Source organism: Phyllobates terribilis, unplaced genomic scaffold, assembly GCF_046119375.1.
Source record: "Phyllobates terribilis strain yellow unplaced genomic scaffold, ASM4611937v1 Scaffold_3__8_contigs__length_932513732, whole genome shotgun sequence".
NCBI lineage: Eukaryota > Metazoa > Chordata > Amphibia > Anura > Dendrobatidae > Phyllobates > Phyllobates terribilis.
The window spans coordinates 671,472,780-671,491,414 of record NW_027362763.1 but is presented as its reverse complement, the minus strand read 5'-3'; the positions used below and the strand labels follow the sequence as shown (position 1 = coordinate 671,491,414).

At 43.9% G+C, this 18,635-nt stretch overlaps 1 protein-coding gene across 5 annotated transcripts in view; it reads right to left on the bottom strand.

Annotated features, from left to right (window-relative positions):
• The window catches only part of TOGARAM2 (TOG array regulator of axonemal microtubules 2), a 232,916-nt gene that overhangs the window by 75,769 nt on the left and 138,512 nt on the right, over positions 1-18,635 (bottom strand). For all 5 annotated transcript variants that reach the window (XM_073671789.1, XM_073671787.1, XM_073671788.1 and 2 more), the window contains exons 11-18: positions 14,298-14,436; positions 10,269-10,374; positions 9,585-9,820; positions 8,388-8,546; positions 8,196-8,313; positions 7,788-7,906; positions 6,127-6,337; positions 5,202-5,418 (exon numbers count right to left, since the gene is read on the bottom strand). In XM_073671789.1, the coding sequence (XP_073527890.1) occupies positions 5,202-5,418; positions 6,127-6,337; positions 7,788-7,906; positions 8,196-8,313; positions 8,388-8,546; positions 9,585-9,820; positions 10,269-10,374; positions 14,298-14,436 (1,305 nt within the window). The remainder of the gene's footprint in view (positions 1-5,201; positions 5,419-6,126; positions 6,338-7,787; positions 7,907-8,195; positions 8,314-8,387; positions 8,547-9,584; positions 9,821-10,268; positions 10,375-14,297; positions 14,437-18,635) is intronic.

The window sequence follows — 18,635 nt, the reverse complement described above, 5'->3', positions numbered from 1 at the left end:
ACTGTGGATGTCACTGTTATTATGGGGGCACTGTGGATGTCACTGTTATTATGGCGGCACTGTGGATATCACTGTTATTATGGGAGCACTGTGGATGTCGCTGTTATTATGGGAGCACTGTGGATGTCACTGTTATTATGGGGGCACTGTGGATATCACTGTTATTATGGGGGCACTGTGGATATCACTGTTATTATGGGAGCACTGTGGATATCACTGTTATTATGGGGGCACTGTGGATGTCGCTGTTATTATGGGAGCACTGTGGATGTCACTGTTATTATGGGGGCACTGTGGATGTCACTGTTATTATGGCGGCACTGTGGATATCACTGTTATTATGGGAGCACTGTGGATATCACTGTTATTATGGGGGCACTGTGGATATCACTGTTATTATGGGAGCACTGTGGATATCACTGTTATTATGGGAGCACTGTGGATATCACTGTTATTATGGGGGCACTGTGGATGTCGCTGTTATTATGGGAGCACTGTGGATGTCACTGTTATTATGGGGGCACTGTGGATGTCACTGTTATTATGGGAGCACTGTGGATGTCACTGTTATTATGGGGGCACTGTGGATGTCACTGTTATTATGGGAGCACTGTGGATGTCACTGTTATTATGGGGGCACTGTGGATGTCACTGTTATTATGGGAGCACTGTGGATATCACTGTTATTATGGGAGCACTGTGGATATCACTGTTATTATGGGGGCACTGTGGATATCACTGTTATTATGGCGGCACTGTGGATATCACTGTTATTATGGGAGCACTGTGGATATCACTGTTATTATGGGGGCACTGTGGATATCACTGTTATTATGGGAGCACTGTGGATATCACTGTTATTATGGGAGCACTGTGGATATCACTGTTATTATGGGAGCACTGTGGATATCACTGTTATTATGGGGGCACTGTGGATGTCGCTGTTATTATGGGAGCACTGTGGATGTCACTGTTATTATGGGGGCACTGTGGATGTCACTGTTATTATGGGAGCACTGTGGATGTCACTGTTATTATGGGGGCACTGTGGATGTCACTGTTATTATGGGAGCACTGTGGATGTCACTGTTATTATGGGGGCACTGTGGATGTCACTGTTATTATGGGAGCACTGTGGATATCACTGTTATTATGGGAGCACTGTGGATATCACTGTTATTATGGGGGCACTGTGGATATCACTGTTATTATGGCGGCACTGTGGATATCACTGTTATTATGGGAGCACTGTGGATATCACTGTTATTATGGGGGCACTGTGGATATCACTGTTATTATGGGGGCACCGTGGATATCACTGTTATTATGGGGGCACTGTGGATATCGCTGTTATTATGGGGGCACTGTGGATGTCACTGTTATTATGGGGGCACTGTGGATATCACTGTTATTATGGGGGCACTGTGGATATCACTGTTATTATGGGAGCACTGTGGATGTCACTGTTATTATGGGGGCACCGTGGATATCACTGTTATTATGGGGGCACTGTGGATATCGCTGTTATTATGGGGGCACTGTGGATGTCACTGTTATTATGGGGGCACTGTGGATATCACTGTTATTATGGGGGCACTGTGGATATCACTGTTATTATGGGAGCACTGTGGATATCACTGTTATTATGGGAGCACTGTGGATGTCGCTGTTATTATGGGGGCACTGAGGATATCACTGTTATTATGGGAGCACTGTGGATATCACTGTTATTATGGGGGCACTGTGGATATCACTGTTATTATGGGAGCACTGTGGATGTCACTGTTATTATGGGAGCACTGTGGATATCACTGTTATTATGGGAGCACTGTGGATATCACTGTTATTATGGGGGCACTGTGGATATCACTGTTATTATGGGAGCACTGTGGATGTCACTGTTATTATGGGAGCACTGTGGATGTCACTGTTATTATGGGAGCACTGTGGATTTCGCTGTTATTATGGGAGCACTGTGGATGTCACTGTTATTATGGGGGCACTGTGGATATCACTGTTATTATGGGGGCACTGTGGATGTCACTGTTATTATGGGAGCACTGTGGATGTCACTGTTATTATGGGAGCACTGTGGATATCGCTGTTATTATGGGAGCACTGTGGATATCACTGTTATTATGGGAGCACTGTGGATATCGCTGTTATTATGGGAGCACTGTGGATATCACTGTTATTATGGGAGCACTGTGGATATCACTGTTATTATGGGGGGCACTGTGGATATCACTGTTATTATGGGGAGCACTGTGGATATCACTGTTATTATGGGGGCACTGTGGATATCACTGTTATTATGGGAGCACTGTGGATATCGCTGTTATTATGGGAGCACTGTGGATATCACTGTTATTATGGGAGCACTGTGGATATCACTGTTATTATGGGGGGCACTGTGGATATCACTGTTATTATGGGGAGCACTGTGGATATCACTGTTATTATGGGGGCACTGTGGATATCACTGTTATTATGGGAGCACTGTGGATGTCGCTGTTATTATGTGGGCACTGTGGATGTCACTGTTATTATGGGAGCACTGTGGATATCACTGTTATTATGGGAGCACTGTGGATATCACTGTTATTATGGGGGGCACTGTGGATATCACTGTTATTATGGGGAGCACTGTGGATATCACTGTTATTATGGGAGCACTGTGGATATCACTGTTATTATGGGAGCACTGTGGATATCACTGTTATTATGGGAGCACTGTGGATATCACTGTTATTATGGGAGCACTGTGGATATCGCTGTTATTATGGGAGCACTGTGGATATCACTGTTATTATGGGAGCACTGTGGATATCACTGTTATTATGGGGGGCACTGTGGATATCACTGTTATTATGGGGAGCACTGTGGATATCACTGTTATTATGGGGGCACTGTGGATATCACTGTTATTATGGGAGCACTGTGGATATCGCTGTTATTATGGGAGCACTGTGGATATCACTGTTATTATGGGAGCACTGTGGATATCACTGTTATTATGGGGGGCACTGTGGATATCACTGTTATTATGGGGAGCACTGTGGATATCACTGTTATTATGGGGGCACTGTGGATATCACTGTTATTATGGGAGCACTGTGGATGTCGCTGTTATTATGTGGGCACTGTGGATGTCACTGTTATTATGGGAGCACTGTGGATATCACTGTTATTATGGGAGCACTGTGGATATCACTGTTATTATGGGGGGCACTGTGGATATCACTGTTATTATGGGGAGCACTGTGGATATCACTGTTATTATGGGAGCACTGTGGATATCACTGTTATTATGGGAGCACTGTGGATATCGCTGTTATTATGGGAGCACTGTGGATATCACTGTTATTATGGGAGCACTGTGGATATCACTGTTATTATGGGGGCACTGTGGATATCACTGTTATTATGGGGAGCACTGTGGATATCACTGTTATTATGGGGGCACTGTGGATATCACTGTTATTATGGGAGCACTGTGGATGTCGCTGTTATTATGTGGGCACTGTGGATGTCACTGTTATTATGGGAGCACTGTGGATATCACTGTTATTATGGGAGCACTGTGGATATCGCTGTTATTATGGGAGCACTGTGGATATCGCTGTTATTATGGGGGCACTGTGGATGTCACTGTTATTATGGGAGCACTGTGGATATCACTGTTATTATGGGGGCACTGTGGATATCGCTGTTATTATGGGAGCACTGTGGATATCGCTGTTATTATGGGAGCACTGTGGATTTCACTGTTATTATGGGAGCACTGTGGATATCACTGTTATTATGGGAGCACTGTGGATATCACTGTTATTATGGGAGCACTGTGGATATCGCTGTTATTATGGGGGCACTGTGGATGTCACTGTTATTATGGGAGCATTGCGGATATCACTGTTATTATGGGAGCACTGTGGATGTCACTGTTATTATGGGGGCACTGTGGATGTCACTGTTATTATGGGAGCACTGCGGATATCACTGTTATTATGGGAGTACTGTGGATATCACTGTTATTATGGGGGCACTGTGGATGTCACTGTTATTATGGGGGCACTGTGGATGTCACTGTTATTATGGGAGCACTGTGGATATCACTGTTATTATGGGAGTACTGTGGATATCACTGTTATTATGGGGGCACTGTGGATGTCACTGTTATTATGGGAGCACTGTGGATATCACTGTTATTATGGGAGCACTGTGGATTTTGCTGTTATTATGGGGGCACTGTGGATGTCCCTGTTATTATGGGAGCACTGTGGATATCACTGTTATTATGGGAGTACTGTGGATATCACTGTTATTATGGGAGTACTGTGGATGTCACTGTTATTATGGGAGCACTGTGGATGTCACTGTTATTATGGGAGCACTGTGGATATCACTGTTATTATGGGAGCACTGTGGATGTTACTGTTATTATGGGGCACTGTGGATGTTACTGTTATTATGGGAGCACTGTGGATGTCACTGTTATTATGGAGGCACTGTGGATGTCACTGTTATTATGGGAGCACTGTGGATATCACTGTTATTATGGGGGCACTGTGGATTTTGCTGTTATTATGGTTGCACTGTGGATATCACTGTTATTATGGGAGCACTGTGGATTTTGCTGTTATTATGGGGGCACTGTGGATGTCACTGTTATTATGGGGGCACTGTGGATGTCACTGTTATTATGGGGGCACTGTGGATATCACTGTTATTATGGGGGCACTGTGGATGTCACTGTTATTATGGGGGCACTGTGGATATCACTGTTATTATGGGGGCACTGTGGATGTTACTGTTATTATGGGGGCACTGTGGATGTCACTGTTATTATGGGGGCACTGTGGATGTCACTGTTATTATGGGGGCACTGTGGATGTCACTGTTATTATGGGGGCACTGTGGATGTCACTGTTATTATGGGAGCACTGTGGATGTCACTGTTATTATGGGGGCACTGTGGATGTCACTGTTATTATGGGGGCACTGTGGATGTCGCTGTTATTATGGGGGCACTGTGGATGTCGCTGTTATTATGGGGGCACTGTGGATGTCACTGTTATTATGGGGGCACTGTGGATGTCGCTGTTATTATGGGGGCACTGTGGATGTCGCTGTTATTATGGGGGCACTGCGGCATGCTGGATTACACTGATCACATATCTGGTCCCGTTCTTGCTCACTACCTATGCTGGAGATCAGCGTGTCCAGGACTCTGACCGCGGCCGTGTAGATACCGGAGTGCTTGGAGTTCAGGTTGTCGGTAATGACGGTCACCATAGGGACTAAGACGTGGTGCAGACTGTCCTTTAGAATAGGGATCATGGCAGCGGCCGACTCCAGCGCGAACTGATTCACCTTCTTGTTGGCATCCTGCATCCTTGGGTTAAATGCATCAAAAATCTGCATAAATCATAAAATTGATTGTAAATTATTTGGTGACATCTACATAATACAAGAGTATAATAAATAACATATACAGTGTTTTTATAAATATTCACCCCTGCGGTTCAGCTGACCTCCTTTAATACTGGGGGAGGTGGACAGTTATTTTTCCGTTCATCTTTGGCAGGTACATAGATGACGTTTTTTTGTTCTGTTCATGAATACTGAACCTCAGATGCCGACACTTATTATCGCACACAAAGTGTCGTCTGAGTTATCTCCTCGTTAAAATGTAACTTAATTTAATTTAAAAAAAGGGTCATCAATCGGCCTTTTCAAAGTTATGAATCGTTAGAATCTACTCTATCTTATTTTGCTTCCTCCTATCTCAAACACCTGGGAGAAAGTGCTGGTTTATCTGTCTCACTGATGCTCTTTTATAGCCGCTTTGAAGTGCTGCTCTAACAAGGATCCGTCCTCTGACACGATTTAAACACAGTCTCCCCATATGAGCTTCACTCCTCCCCTCCCCCATGCTCACACAGTGTTTGTAAACAGCATCTGAGTATGGATCCCTGCTAGAGCAGCAGTTCAAAGCAGCTATAAAAGCAAAATAAGGTAATAAAGTATATTGCAAAGATTTATAACTTTGCAAAGGCTGATCAATAATTAAACAAACAAAAAAAAGGAATTTTTGTTACTTTTTAATGATTTTCGGCCACTAACCTGGGTAATGTTGGAAGTGACAAACTTGATGTTATTTCTGCAGTGCTCCATCAACAGCTTCACGCCGTCCATTTTGCTCTGATATTCCTTGGCTGTTAGTAGTTTTGTCAGCTCCTTTAATTGCTCCGTCACCTCCGCTGCACGGACAAGTTGCCGCCGTGGGACCGGGGATTCTTGAGGTTCGGAGTCCACCACTAGTGGTTGGTTTAGGCTAAAGGAACATTTATAGAATAGTACATAGATACAATGTAGCATTAATATATCGGTGTTTTTGCTGCTTACTGTGCATTTAAAATAACAGATTCACTTTATTCTATGGGATGGAGAAAATATTAGGATCCCAAATATGCATAGTTTTTATTCTATCGGATAGTGGAAATTTCGGGAAACCAATTTCTTTTTTACAAAAAATAAAATCATGTTTATGGAAAAATAACTTGTGTTGCTGCATGAACATTTGTTATTTTTGAGTGGTGGGCTGTTTTTTTTGCACGACGGGTTAAAGATTATTTTATTGGTGCTATTTTGGTGCTTAGAAAGTGTTCTAGCATAACTGAAGACGAATTAAAAAAAAGTTTGGGGTTTGTTTTGCATAGTTTTTTTTTTTTTTGGGGTGGGGTTGTCTTTTTTTGGGGTGGGGTGGAGGACTTTTAATTTTTTATATTGAGCCTGTTTCTTATTTTAATTTAGCCAGAGCCTTGGGCCAAGGGGACCCTCTGCCGGCAGCAGGAGCTCGCAAGAAGGGGGCACAAACCCCAACAATACACAATGATACGTTTCTGCAATAAAGCAAATGTTCAGCCACCTCTGTTTCGAAATAAAATAACACCCAGCAGCACAGAGTATTTTAGGAGCTGGTGGGGAGGGGGAGGACAGTGACCTCTACCCTTCTCATATGATTTGGGTAACGTGCACATAGAGACAGGAGGGCGGTCAGGCTGAAAGATGCCTAGCGGAAGGAGGAGAGACGCCAAGAAGCACAGAGTATTTCAGGAGAGGACTGTGCTGAAAATCTAGCAGAACAGAGTATTTCAGATTTTATGGGAGGTGCCAGATTCACGCATAGTAGGAGCGCTGAAACACCCAGCAGCACAGAGTGTTTTAGGAGATAAGTTTGATTACTTTTTGGGTGGCAGCCAGTTACATAGTATAAAGAACTGAAACATCCAGCAGTACAGAGTATTTCAGGACAGGAATAATATGATATTGTGGGAGGTCAGTGACTATTAGTTACCAGGTTGAAGGAGCTAAGACACCCAGCAGCACAGAGTATTTCAGGAGGGGAGTGTGTTAATTTTTCCAGAAGGTTACGTACTGGGAGAAGCTGAGTCACCCAGCAGCACAAAGTATTTCAGGAGGGAAGCGTTCTGACTTTGTGGGAGGTTACAAACTGAGGGTTGCATGGTGGGAGAAGCTGAGACATCCAGCAGCACAGAGTATTTCAGTATGATCATTTTGTGGGAAGTATTTGATTATTACATAGTTTTAGAGGCTAAGACACCTAGCAGCACAGAGTATTTCAGGAGAGGACATCACGTGATATTGTGGGAGATCACTGACTACTAGTTCCATGGTGGAAGGAGCAGGATCTCCCAGCAGCACAGAGTATTTCAGCAGAGGAGTGTGCTGGGCCAATCCTTTAAGTAAAGCTTCCGTCCCACCTCTGCTCGGAGTCCGGCGTGTCCTGGGCTCTCCCCGCCGCACTCACGACCACGCTGCTCTTCTGCACCGGCCGCTGACTCTTGGCGGATGGAACGTCAGAGACAATGTCGTTCGCTTCCTATGAGAAGAAAAATTTTCACCAAACTGGATTCTTGTCCAGAATCACTTGTCGTGAGCTGACGGATGTTCCTGCTGGGAGACAGGAGGCCGCTGCCGTAGTCGGCCATTGTGAAGGCTGTGGAGATCTGCCCTTTGTCACCCGGTCACAGACAAGTTTATGTCATTCCTTCTCCTCTGTCTTCTCTCTCTGCTCCCATACAATACACTGCCAGTGACCGGCCACATGACAGCCCACATCCACCCAGGGAATAGTATTATCATTTTGGCCTGGTCTCAAGCCTACGTACTTTTTGTTTAACGGTAGCGATAAGTTCCCGCAGGTCGTGTGACGGGATCAAGCGCTCCATCTGCTGTTCGAATTTTGGGTGAGTCATGACTAAGCCGAACATCCGACGTCCGTAGAACCTGGGACAGCAGAAGACGAGGGTAAGCTTCGAGTATAACGACGCCATTGTATGATTATAGTCTGCGCCGGATACCTGGTGTCCTGCTGCCCATCCTGCACTAATTTTACCAGGGTCCTGAGGAAGGCGTCTGTGCTCTCCCGAGACCCCGACAGCAGTTTCTCCACCGCCAGCTGCTCCACCACAGCCAGGAGATGCTTCGCTGCGCACTTTCTCACTGAGCTGTTTCTGTGGCTGCAGAAGAGAACAAGACAAAAAATGAGAAAGAAAATATTTTACATCGAGTTCTAAATTATTATGCAAATTGGATTTGTGTCATAAAGGTGTAATTTTGGGCTTTTCACCTAAACTCATGGATGGTTTGTGTCTCAGGGTCTTTGGATCACTGACATCAATCTCAGACCCCTGTGATAATTAGTTGCCAGGTGCCCAATTACAGGAAAACTCCTTAAGAAGGACGTTTTACCTTATTAAGCAGCCGCAGGTTTCCAGCAATATGGGAAAGAAAAAGGATCTCTGATACCGAAAAGCGTCACATAGTAAAATGCCTCTGACAAGGTGTGAAAACATTAGTTATTTCACGAAAATTTAAGCGTGATCATTGTACTGTTAAAAGATTTTTGGCTTATAGGGAACACAGATGAGTTTGTGCAAATAAAGGAATAATGAGGAAGGTTCTTTCAGCTAAAGGCATAATGAGGAAGGTTCCTGCGGTTAGAGGCATAATGAGGAAGGTTCCTGCAGATAGAAGCATAATGAGGAAGGTTCCTGCAGATAGAAGCATAATGAGGAAGGTTCCTGCAGATAGAGGCATAATGAGGAAGGTTCCTGCAGATAGAGGCATAATGAGGAAGGTTCCTGCAGATAGAGGCATAATGAGGAAGGTTCCTGCAGATAGAAGCATAATGAGGAAGGTTCCTGCAGATACAGGCAAAATGAAGCTGCTAAAATCCCATCACAAAGCAGCAGACAGGTATGTGAAGCTGCTGGAGGCTCTGGAGTCCGCAAGGTGTAGGATCCTCCAGAGGCTGCAGATATGCATAAACCTACTATTCGGCCATCCCTAAACAACGCTCACTAGCAGAAACGGCTGTGGTGGCCCAGACAGACATGAGGACTCATTGCAAAACAGTCTTGTGTACTGATGATGCATCCAGCATTTAGGAAAATCAGAGAAATTAGCATTTTCATAATAATTGGGAATGCGGTGTAGAGGGGGGCTACACACATTTTTGGCACAGTGATCAGTCCCACCAGAGACACTACACCCACCTGATGCCCCCGGCGATCAGCGCACCGAGGACCTTTGACGGGCTGACGTATTCCACCATGAGCCCCAAAGACTTATCCGACTCATCGCGAATGAAGTCGTTGGAGTCGCCGATCTTGAGCAGCAGAACCCGGCTGATCTCCTCCACCTCTTGGTCCATATTTCTTCGGAGGGCTTTGAACAGGTCGGCCAGGGTCCTGATGGCGTGGCGGGAGACTTTAGACCGCAGATTGTTCACCTGGCGGTAGACACAGCGGTTTATTTATTTTTTATTTAAAGCAATTGATTCAATTTGGCTTCACATTTCTGGGAAATAAACGCTGCAGGAAGCCATTTACAAATAACGTTTTTGTTTTTTTTAAGTTTTAAAGTTGTTCTGCCATTCAGGACTTTTTGCCTCCTGTTATATGGCTTTGAAGAGCATCTTTCTCTGCAGGACAAGCCATGTTCGTCATTTGACTGAGTAATGTGCAATACTTAATTTCCACACTTGGGGCGCTATAGGGAAATCAAACTCTTTATACCAGGTTCCCTGATATCTACATCTGATCACTGAGGGTCAAAGCATTAAGAAACCTATGATCAGATTATCAATGGGGAACTGATTGTCCAAAGCAGACCACCCACTGAGTGAGATTTTTAGCGTTTTTATTTACTCCATTACCTATTGCCACCGATCATCTTACCTCTCTAGTAACCGCTATACTGACATCATGAAGCCTGGAGAATAGGACCTCCGGATGCCAGGACGCCAGACATCTCACGCTGAGAAGACCCTTCTCCTTCTGCTCCCTGCAGGATAACGACAAGTGTAATATGAGGCTTTACATGACGGAATACTATATTAATAATAATAATATTTATTATAGCGCCATTTATTCCATGGCACTTTACATGTGAAAAACAGGTATACATACAAGAACAATTACAATAATCTGGAACACAATGTGACAGCGACTGGTACAGGAGGAGAGGACCCTGCCCGCGAGGGCTCACAGTCTACCAGGGATAGGTGAGGGTACAGCAGGTGAGGGTAGAGCTGGTAATGCAGCGGTGTGGTGGAGCGGTGGTTACTGCAGGTTGTAGGCTTGTCGGAAGATGTGGGTCTTCAGGTTCCTTTTTGAAGGTTTCCACGGTAGGCGAGAGTCTGATGTGTTGGGGTAGAGAGTTCCAGAGTAGGGGGGATGCACAGGAGAAATCTTGTATGCAATTGTGGGAAGAGGAGATAAGAGGGGAGTAGAGCAGGAGATCTTGTGAGGATCGGAGGCTGCGTGCAGGTAAGTACCGGGAGACTAGGTCAGAGATATATGGAGGAGACAGGTTGTGAATGGCTTTGTATGTCATGGTTAGGGTTTTGAACTGGAGTCTGAGCGATGGGGAGCCAGTGAAGGGATTGACAGAGAGGAGAGACCGGGGAACAGCGGGGGGACAGGTGGATTAGTCAGGTAGCCGAGTTTAGGATAGATTGGAGGGGCGCAAGAGTGTTGGAAGGGAGGCCACAGAGCAGGAGGTTGCAGTAGTCAAGGCAGGAGATGATGAGGGCGTGCACTAGTGTTTTTGTAGATTTATGGTTGCGGAATGTGCAGATCCGGGAGATATTTTTAAGTTGGAGTCGGCAGGAAGTGGACAGGGTTGGATATGTGGTTTGAAGGAGAGTTCAGAGTCCAGGGTTACCCCAAGGCAGCGAGCTTGAGGGACTGGGGAGAGTGGGCAGCCATTGACGTTGATAGATAGGTCAGTTGGGGGGGTTGAATGAGATGGCGGAAAGATGATGAATTCTGTTTTGTCCATGTTAAGTTTTAGAAATCTGGCAGAGAAGAAGGATGAGATAGCGAACAGTCATTGTGGGATTCTGGTTAATAAGGAGGTGATATCGGGTCCAGAGAGGTAGATCTGTGTGTCATCAGCATAGAGGTGATACTGAAAGCCGTGAGACTCTATGAGCTGTCCCAGGCCTAAGGTGTAGAAGGAGAAGAGCAGGGGTCCTAGAACTGAACCTTGGGGGACACCGACAGATAGGGGGTGAGATGAGGAGGTGGTGTGTGAGTGGGAGACACTGAATGTCCTGTCTGTTAGGTATGAGGAGATCCAGGATAGGACCAAGTCTGTGATGCCGAGAGATGAGAGAGTCTGTAGTAAGAGGGAATGGTCCACTGTGTCGAAGGCAGATGACAGGTCTAGGAGGAGGAGGACAGAATAGTGTCGCTTAGATTTGGCGGTTAGTAGGTCGTTGGTGACTTTGGTCAGTGCAGTTTCAGTAGAATGGTGCGGTCGGAAATCAGATTGTAGACGGTCGAAGAGGGAGCAGGAGCAGAGGTGGGAGGACAACTCAGAATGGACGTGTTGTTCCAGTAGTTTTGAGGCATAGGGGAGAAGTGATATGGGGCTATAGCTAGACACGGAGGATGGGTCAAGGGAGGGTTTTTTGAGGATGGGTGTGATTGAGGCGTGTTTGAAGCATGAGGGGAAGACACCAGTTGTTAGTGACAGGTTGAAGAGGTGGGCTAGGGGTGGAATGAAGATAGTGGTAAGGTTTGGGATGAGGTGAGACGGGATTGGGTCAAGTTTACAGGTGGTGAGGTGTGATTTGGAGAGTAAAGAGGAAAGTTGATCTTCAGAAATGGTGGAGAAGGTGGTTTTGGAGGAAGAGGGTTGAGTACGTGTGGGGAGGGGCTGTGGGGGCTTTAGGCAAAAGCTTTGTCTGATGGTGTCAATCTTCTGCTTGAAGAATGAGGCAAAGTCTTCGGCTGAAATAAGAGAAGAGGGAGGAGGCACTGGGGGACGGAGGAGAGAATTGAAGGTGTTGAATAGTTGTTTGGGATTGTGAGACAGGGAGGATATGAGAGATGCGAAGTATGTTTGTTTTGCTGTAGTGAGTGTGGACTTGAAGGTAGTGAGAGACTGTTTGAATGCGACGAAGTGCTCATTGGAGTGGGACCATTTCCATCTACGCTTAGCAACCCTGGAGGCCCGTCGCAGTTCTTTAATTAGGCTGGTGTGCCAGGGTTGTCTGTTGATTGTGCGAGCCTTGGTATGCGTGAGGGGGGCGACTGAATCGAGAGCTGCAGCTGTTGTGGTGTTGTATAAAGTGGCAGCACATCTGCATCATGTAAGGAACTAATGTCTGTAAGAGGGAGGAGGGATTCAGAGAGTGAGTGTAGGTCAAGGTGTTTGAGATTTCTGCGAGGGTATGCAAGTTTGTGGAGTAGGGATTGATGTCCTGGAGAGGAGAGGGTAGAGAATGTAAGTAGGTTGTGGTCAGAGAGAGGGAGAGGTAAGTTAGAGAGGTTAGATAGGGAACAGAGGCGGGTGAAGATGAGGTCCAGTGTGTGGCCGTCTTTGTGGGTGGGTGTGGAAGACCACTGGGTAAGACCAAAGGATGAAGTGAGGGATAGAAGCTTAGAGGCAGCTAAGAGGGAAGTGTCAATGGGGATGTTAAAGTCGCCCATGAGGATAGTGGGGATGTCAACAGAGAGGAAATGAAGTAGCCAAGTGGTGAAGTGGTCAAAGAAAGTGGTGGTTGATCCTGGGGGGCGGTAGATGATAGCCAGTTGGAGGTTGGAGGGGGAGTAGATGCGCACGCAGTGCACTTCAAAAGAGGGGAGAGTAATTGAGGGCAGCAGTGGGATATGGGTGAAGGAGCAGTTATCTGAGAGGAGGAAACCTATTCCTCCACCGTGCTTGCCTGTGGGGCGGGTGGTATGGGAGAGGTGGAATCCGCCATATGAAAGTGCAGCAGGAGAGGCCATGTCAGAGGGGGTGAGCCAGGTTTTCAGGAAAGTTTGTTGCAGACGGAGCGAGCGTTCCATAGATCTCCTGTTAGAGGGACTGGGGAAGCAGGGGCTGGGCGGATGGGTATAAGGTTAGAAGGGTTACGAGAGTTTGGGATAGATCGTGGGTAGGAGGTGGAAGTGATCATAGGGATGTGGTGAGGAAGGCCGGTATGTGGAGAGATGTCGCCAGCAGTGAGGAGGAGCAGAGAAAGCGTTAGTAGGTGGGAGCAGGAGAGGGCATGAGGTGGCTGTCTGTGTTTGGAGACAAAGGATTGTATGTTGAGGAATAGCTCTGAGGAGGAGGTGAGATGGGTGGGGAGAATGAAGGGAGAGATGAAGAGTTCCTTACTAGGTGTAGGGATTAGGGGTGGTTGGAAAAGGTGAAGGATTAAGGGGGTGAGAGTTAAAACAAACACAAACATTGTTTACTGTGATTTAGTTCACTTCAGGATTAATTCATGTTTCTCACACTTCAGCAATGGACACTTAAGGTGATGGACACAGACTAAAGTCTGACACAGACTCCTGGCCCACAATATATCTGTAACAGAATGCATTCAGCTGTGAACCAGAGGGGAGGGGTCTGTGCTCATCTTGATCAGCTGATTAAGGCTGAATCAGATGCTGGATACTCAAAGGCTAAGTAAACAAGGTCATAAATGAAAGTGGGGGGTAGCTGGTGTAACTTGAAGAACATACCATTAGTAAATAGGAGCAGAGAGGTATAGAGAAGTCTGCATGGAAGTCAGGACGGGAAAGGTCACGTACACTTCAGCAATGGACACTTAAGGTGATGGACACAGACTAAAGTCAGTGTCCATCATCTATACTATATACTATATACATCTATACTATATACATCTATACTATATACATTATATATGGCATCAAGAAGTGATGAAGAGCAAACAGTTAACTGGTAAAATGTAAGGAAAAGCTCACCAGTCCTTGTTATTCAGCCACTTCAGAGCCTCCAACAATCCCTGCTCTGGATGAGACATTGGTCCCATGCCAGGACCCCCATTCTCAGAGTCAGAGTCCCAGTCGAAACAATCCAAAAAGGTGGCAGGTAAAGAATATGCTATAAGAAAAAAATGGCATCGCAACATAAATATATCTGCCTGAATCATACAGTGCTGCTCACCATTATTGGCACCCCATCATTTTTCTTAGACTGTACAATATCTTCAGAAATAAATGGAAATGTACCAAAGTTATATCCTCAGGATTTTTTAATTAGTGGTCCAAAGTAATACAACAATAAAACATTTTTTTCAACTTTCCTGTTGCAATTTCAAAGAAAACACAGAATAACCAGCATATGCAGCAATAAAGGCCCCCCTAATTAATACTTGGTTGCACACCCTTTGGCATTGCTGATAGTCTCCAAATATTTCTTGTAGCCATCTACAAGCTTCTTGCACTTCTCAGCTGGAATTTTCTCCCACTCTTCCTTTGCACTTTGTTCGAGCTCTTGAATGTATGCAGGATTCTTTTTCCCAATGGCAGAATTCAGCTCACCCCAAAGATTTTCAATGGGATAGAGGTCAGGACTCATTGCTGGCCAATGTTAGAATCTACAGTATGTTGTTTTACTATCGGCCATCTTTTTGTGGTTTGCTGGCTTCTAGTCTTTTCCTCTGGTGCTGGGTGTCTTGGTCACATGATATCTTCACTCTTTATTACTCAGCACCTGTCTCCCATTCCCCGCTGGACATCAGTGTTGTTACGCTTGTGCTCTGGCTAAGTTGCCTTATTAGTTCTTTGTGCTTAGGACAATTGATATCCTGGGACTTCTGGTTCCACCAGTTTTATTTTCTTTTATCTTTGTTTCTGCAACTAACTTTTCTGTTAGGAGGTCTCCTGTTTTTTCTCCCAGTCCTTAGATCTTTTAGGGACACCCTTTCCCCTTCCTTCAGGTCTTCGTTTGAGTTCAGTGCAGGATCGTTGGTGGGGCTATTCACAAGGAATAGGGCACCCACCCCAGCGTAGGGTTTAAGCAGAGTCTCAGTGCAGGGACAGCATTTCCCTCCTATTCCTTAGTTCTTAGTTGCAGAACATAACAGCCATGTTAAAACAGTCCATTTTTACTTTTTCAACCATTCCTGTGTGCTTTTGGATGTGTGCTTTGGGTCCTTGTCTTGCTGGAGGACCCATGATCTTCGACTCAGACCAAGTTTTCTTACACAGAGTAGGACATTTCGCTCTAAAATCTCTTGATAATTCTCTGATTTCATGATTCCTGTGATACAGTCAAGGCCTCCAGTAACAGATACAGCAAAGCAACCCCACACCATTATGGATCCTCCACCATGCTTAACTGTTGGTAAGGTGTTCTTTTCCTTATAAGCTTCATTACGCCGACTGTAAACAACCTGTTGCTTTGCATTGCCAAAAAGCTCTATTTTTGTTTTATCTGTCCACAGAACATTTTCCCAGAAGGATTGTGGTTTGTCAAGGTACTCTTTGACAAAGATTAGTTATTCCTTCATGTCTTTCTTCAGTAATGGTTTCTTTCTTTGCCTTCACCCATAAAACTTTGCTTGGTTTAGTGTGCGGCGTACGGTATTTGTTGAAACAATGACCCCAGACTGTTCCAGGTTGGCCTTCAGGTCTTTGGATGTTTGACGTGGTGTTTTCTCCACCATTCGCACCAACTTTTGAAGTCATCTCTTCTCAATTTTCCTCTTTTCCCAACGTTCAGGGAGGTTCTTGATGGTGCCATGCTTGGCAAACTTCTTAATAACATTGCACACTGTTGAACCTGGCATATCAAGGTCTTTGGAAGTCTTCTGTTTGCTAATAATAGCAGTTCTGATGTCCTCAGACATCTCCTTTGTCTTCACCATTGTGACAAAGAAACAGGGCCTACCATGTGGCTTTTTAAAACACTGAAGTAATCATTCATTGGCTAATTCATGTCACATGGGCACCGACAATTAATCACAGGTGAATCTCTTGTTATTTACCATGGGTGAGTCAAAATGTGTTTCCATACTATTTTTCCCTTCCATTGTTTTCTGTTTTAAATTATTGTTTATCATTTGCTCTTTTTTATTTAACACGAGTCTCTATACAAAAAAAACCGTGTCAACTGATTCATTTTTTTTCAGGAGATATTCCACAGTATGTACTTACACTTCATGGGTGACAATAACGATGAGCAGGACTGTATGTACAAGAATATAACTACTATAATACTGCTCCTATGTACAAGAATATAACTACTATAATACTGCTCCTATGTACAAGAATATAACTACTATAATACTGCTCCTATGTACAAGAATATACCTACTATAATACTGCTCCTATGTACAAGAATATACCTACTATAATACTGCTCCTATGTACAAGAATATAACTACTATAATACTGCCCCTATGTACAAGAATATAACTACTATAATACTGCTCCTATGTACAAGAATATACCTACTATAATACTGCTCCTATGTACAAGAATATAACTACTATAATACTGCCCCCTATGTAGAAGAATATAACTACTATAATACTGCACCTATGTACAAGAATATAACTACTATAATACTGCTCCTATGTACAAGAATATAACTGTCAGGGTAAAAAAAGAATATATATATATTTTTCCACTTTTATACTTTTATACGCTTTGCTTATGTACTAACCACCATTTTGTGTCTTATAACAATAAGCTTTCCTTGCTACGTGTTACTTAGATCGAAACTTATCCTAAGATGGTGCCAGTATCAGCCAAGCACCTGTTTCAGAGAAATGAAACCAAAACATCAACTGACTGTTGTCTGCCCAGAGACTGAGTTAAGGAGTTGTGGACCAATCAGGAGTGGCTGGATACTAGACATTTATGGCTTACCCCGCCCCGAACACTCTCTTTCCCCTCCCCATTACGTAGTGTATTTAAGTTTGTGCATGCGGAAATAAAGACAGAACATTGCTGAGATCGTGGCTTGCCAGTAGCCTTCTGAGCTGCTCTGAGTTTGAACCAGCTTGTTGTCTGACTCGTTCTTTGAATGGTTGACCCATGCTCATAGCCTTAATTTGGAGTGACTGGAGGACGAGTGGAATGTCGCTACGACCCCGACATAACTACTATAATACTGCCCCTATGTACAAGAATATAACTACTATAATACTGCTCCTATGTACAAGAATATAACTACTATAATACTGCCCCTATGTACAAGAATATAACTACTATAATACTGCTCCCTATATACAAGAATATAACTACTATAATACTGCTCCTATGTACAAGAATATAACTACTATAATACTGCCCCTATGTACAAGAATATAACTACTATAATACTGCCCCTATGTACAAGAATATAACTACTATAATACTGCCCCTATGTACAAGAATATAACTACTATAATACTGCCCCCTATGTACAAGAATATAACTACTATAATACTGCTCCTATGTACAAGAATATAACTACTATAATACTGCTCCTATGTACAAGAATATAACTACTATAATACTGCCCCTATGTACAAGAATATAACTACTATAATACTGCCCCCTATGTACAAGAACATAACTACTATAATACTGCCCCTATGTACAAGAATATAACTACTGTAATACTGCTCCTATGTACAAGAATATAACTACTATAATACTGCCCCTATGTACAAGAATATAACTACTATAATACTGCCCCTATGTACAAGAATATAACTGCTATAATACTGCCCCTATGTACAAGAATATAACTACTATAATACTGCCCCTATGTACAAGAATATAACTGCTATAATACTGCCCCTATGTACAAGAATATAACTGCTATAATACTGCCCCTATGTACAAGAATATAACTGCTATAATACTGCCCCTATGTACAAGAATATAACTGCTATAATACTGCCCCTATGTACAAGAATATAACTGCTATAATACTGCCCCTATGTACAAGAATATAACTACTATAATACTGCCCCTATGTACAAGAATATAACTACTATAATACTGCCCCTATGTACAAGAATATAACTACTATAATACTGCTCCTATGTACAAGAATATAACTACTATAATACTGCCCCCTATATACAAGAATATAACTACTATAATACTGCCCACATGTACAAGAATATAACTACTATAATACTGTCTTCTATGTACAAGAATATAACTACTATAATACTGTCCCCTATGTACAAGAATATAACTACTATAATACTGCCCCCTATGTACAAGACTATAACTACTATAATACTGCTCCCTATGTACAAAAATATAACTACTATAATACTGTCCCCTATGTACAAG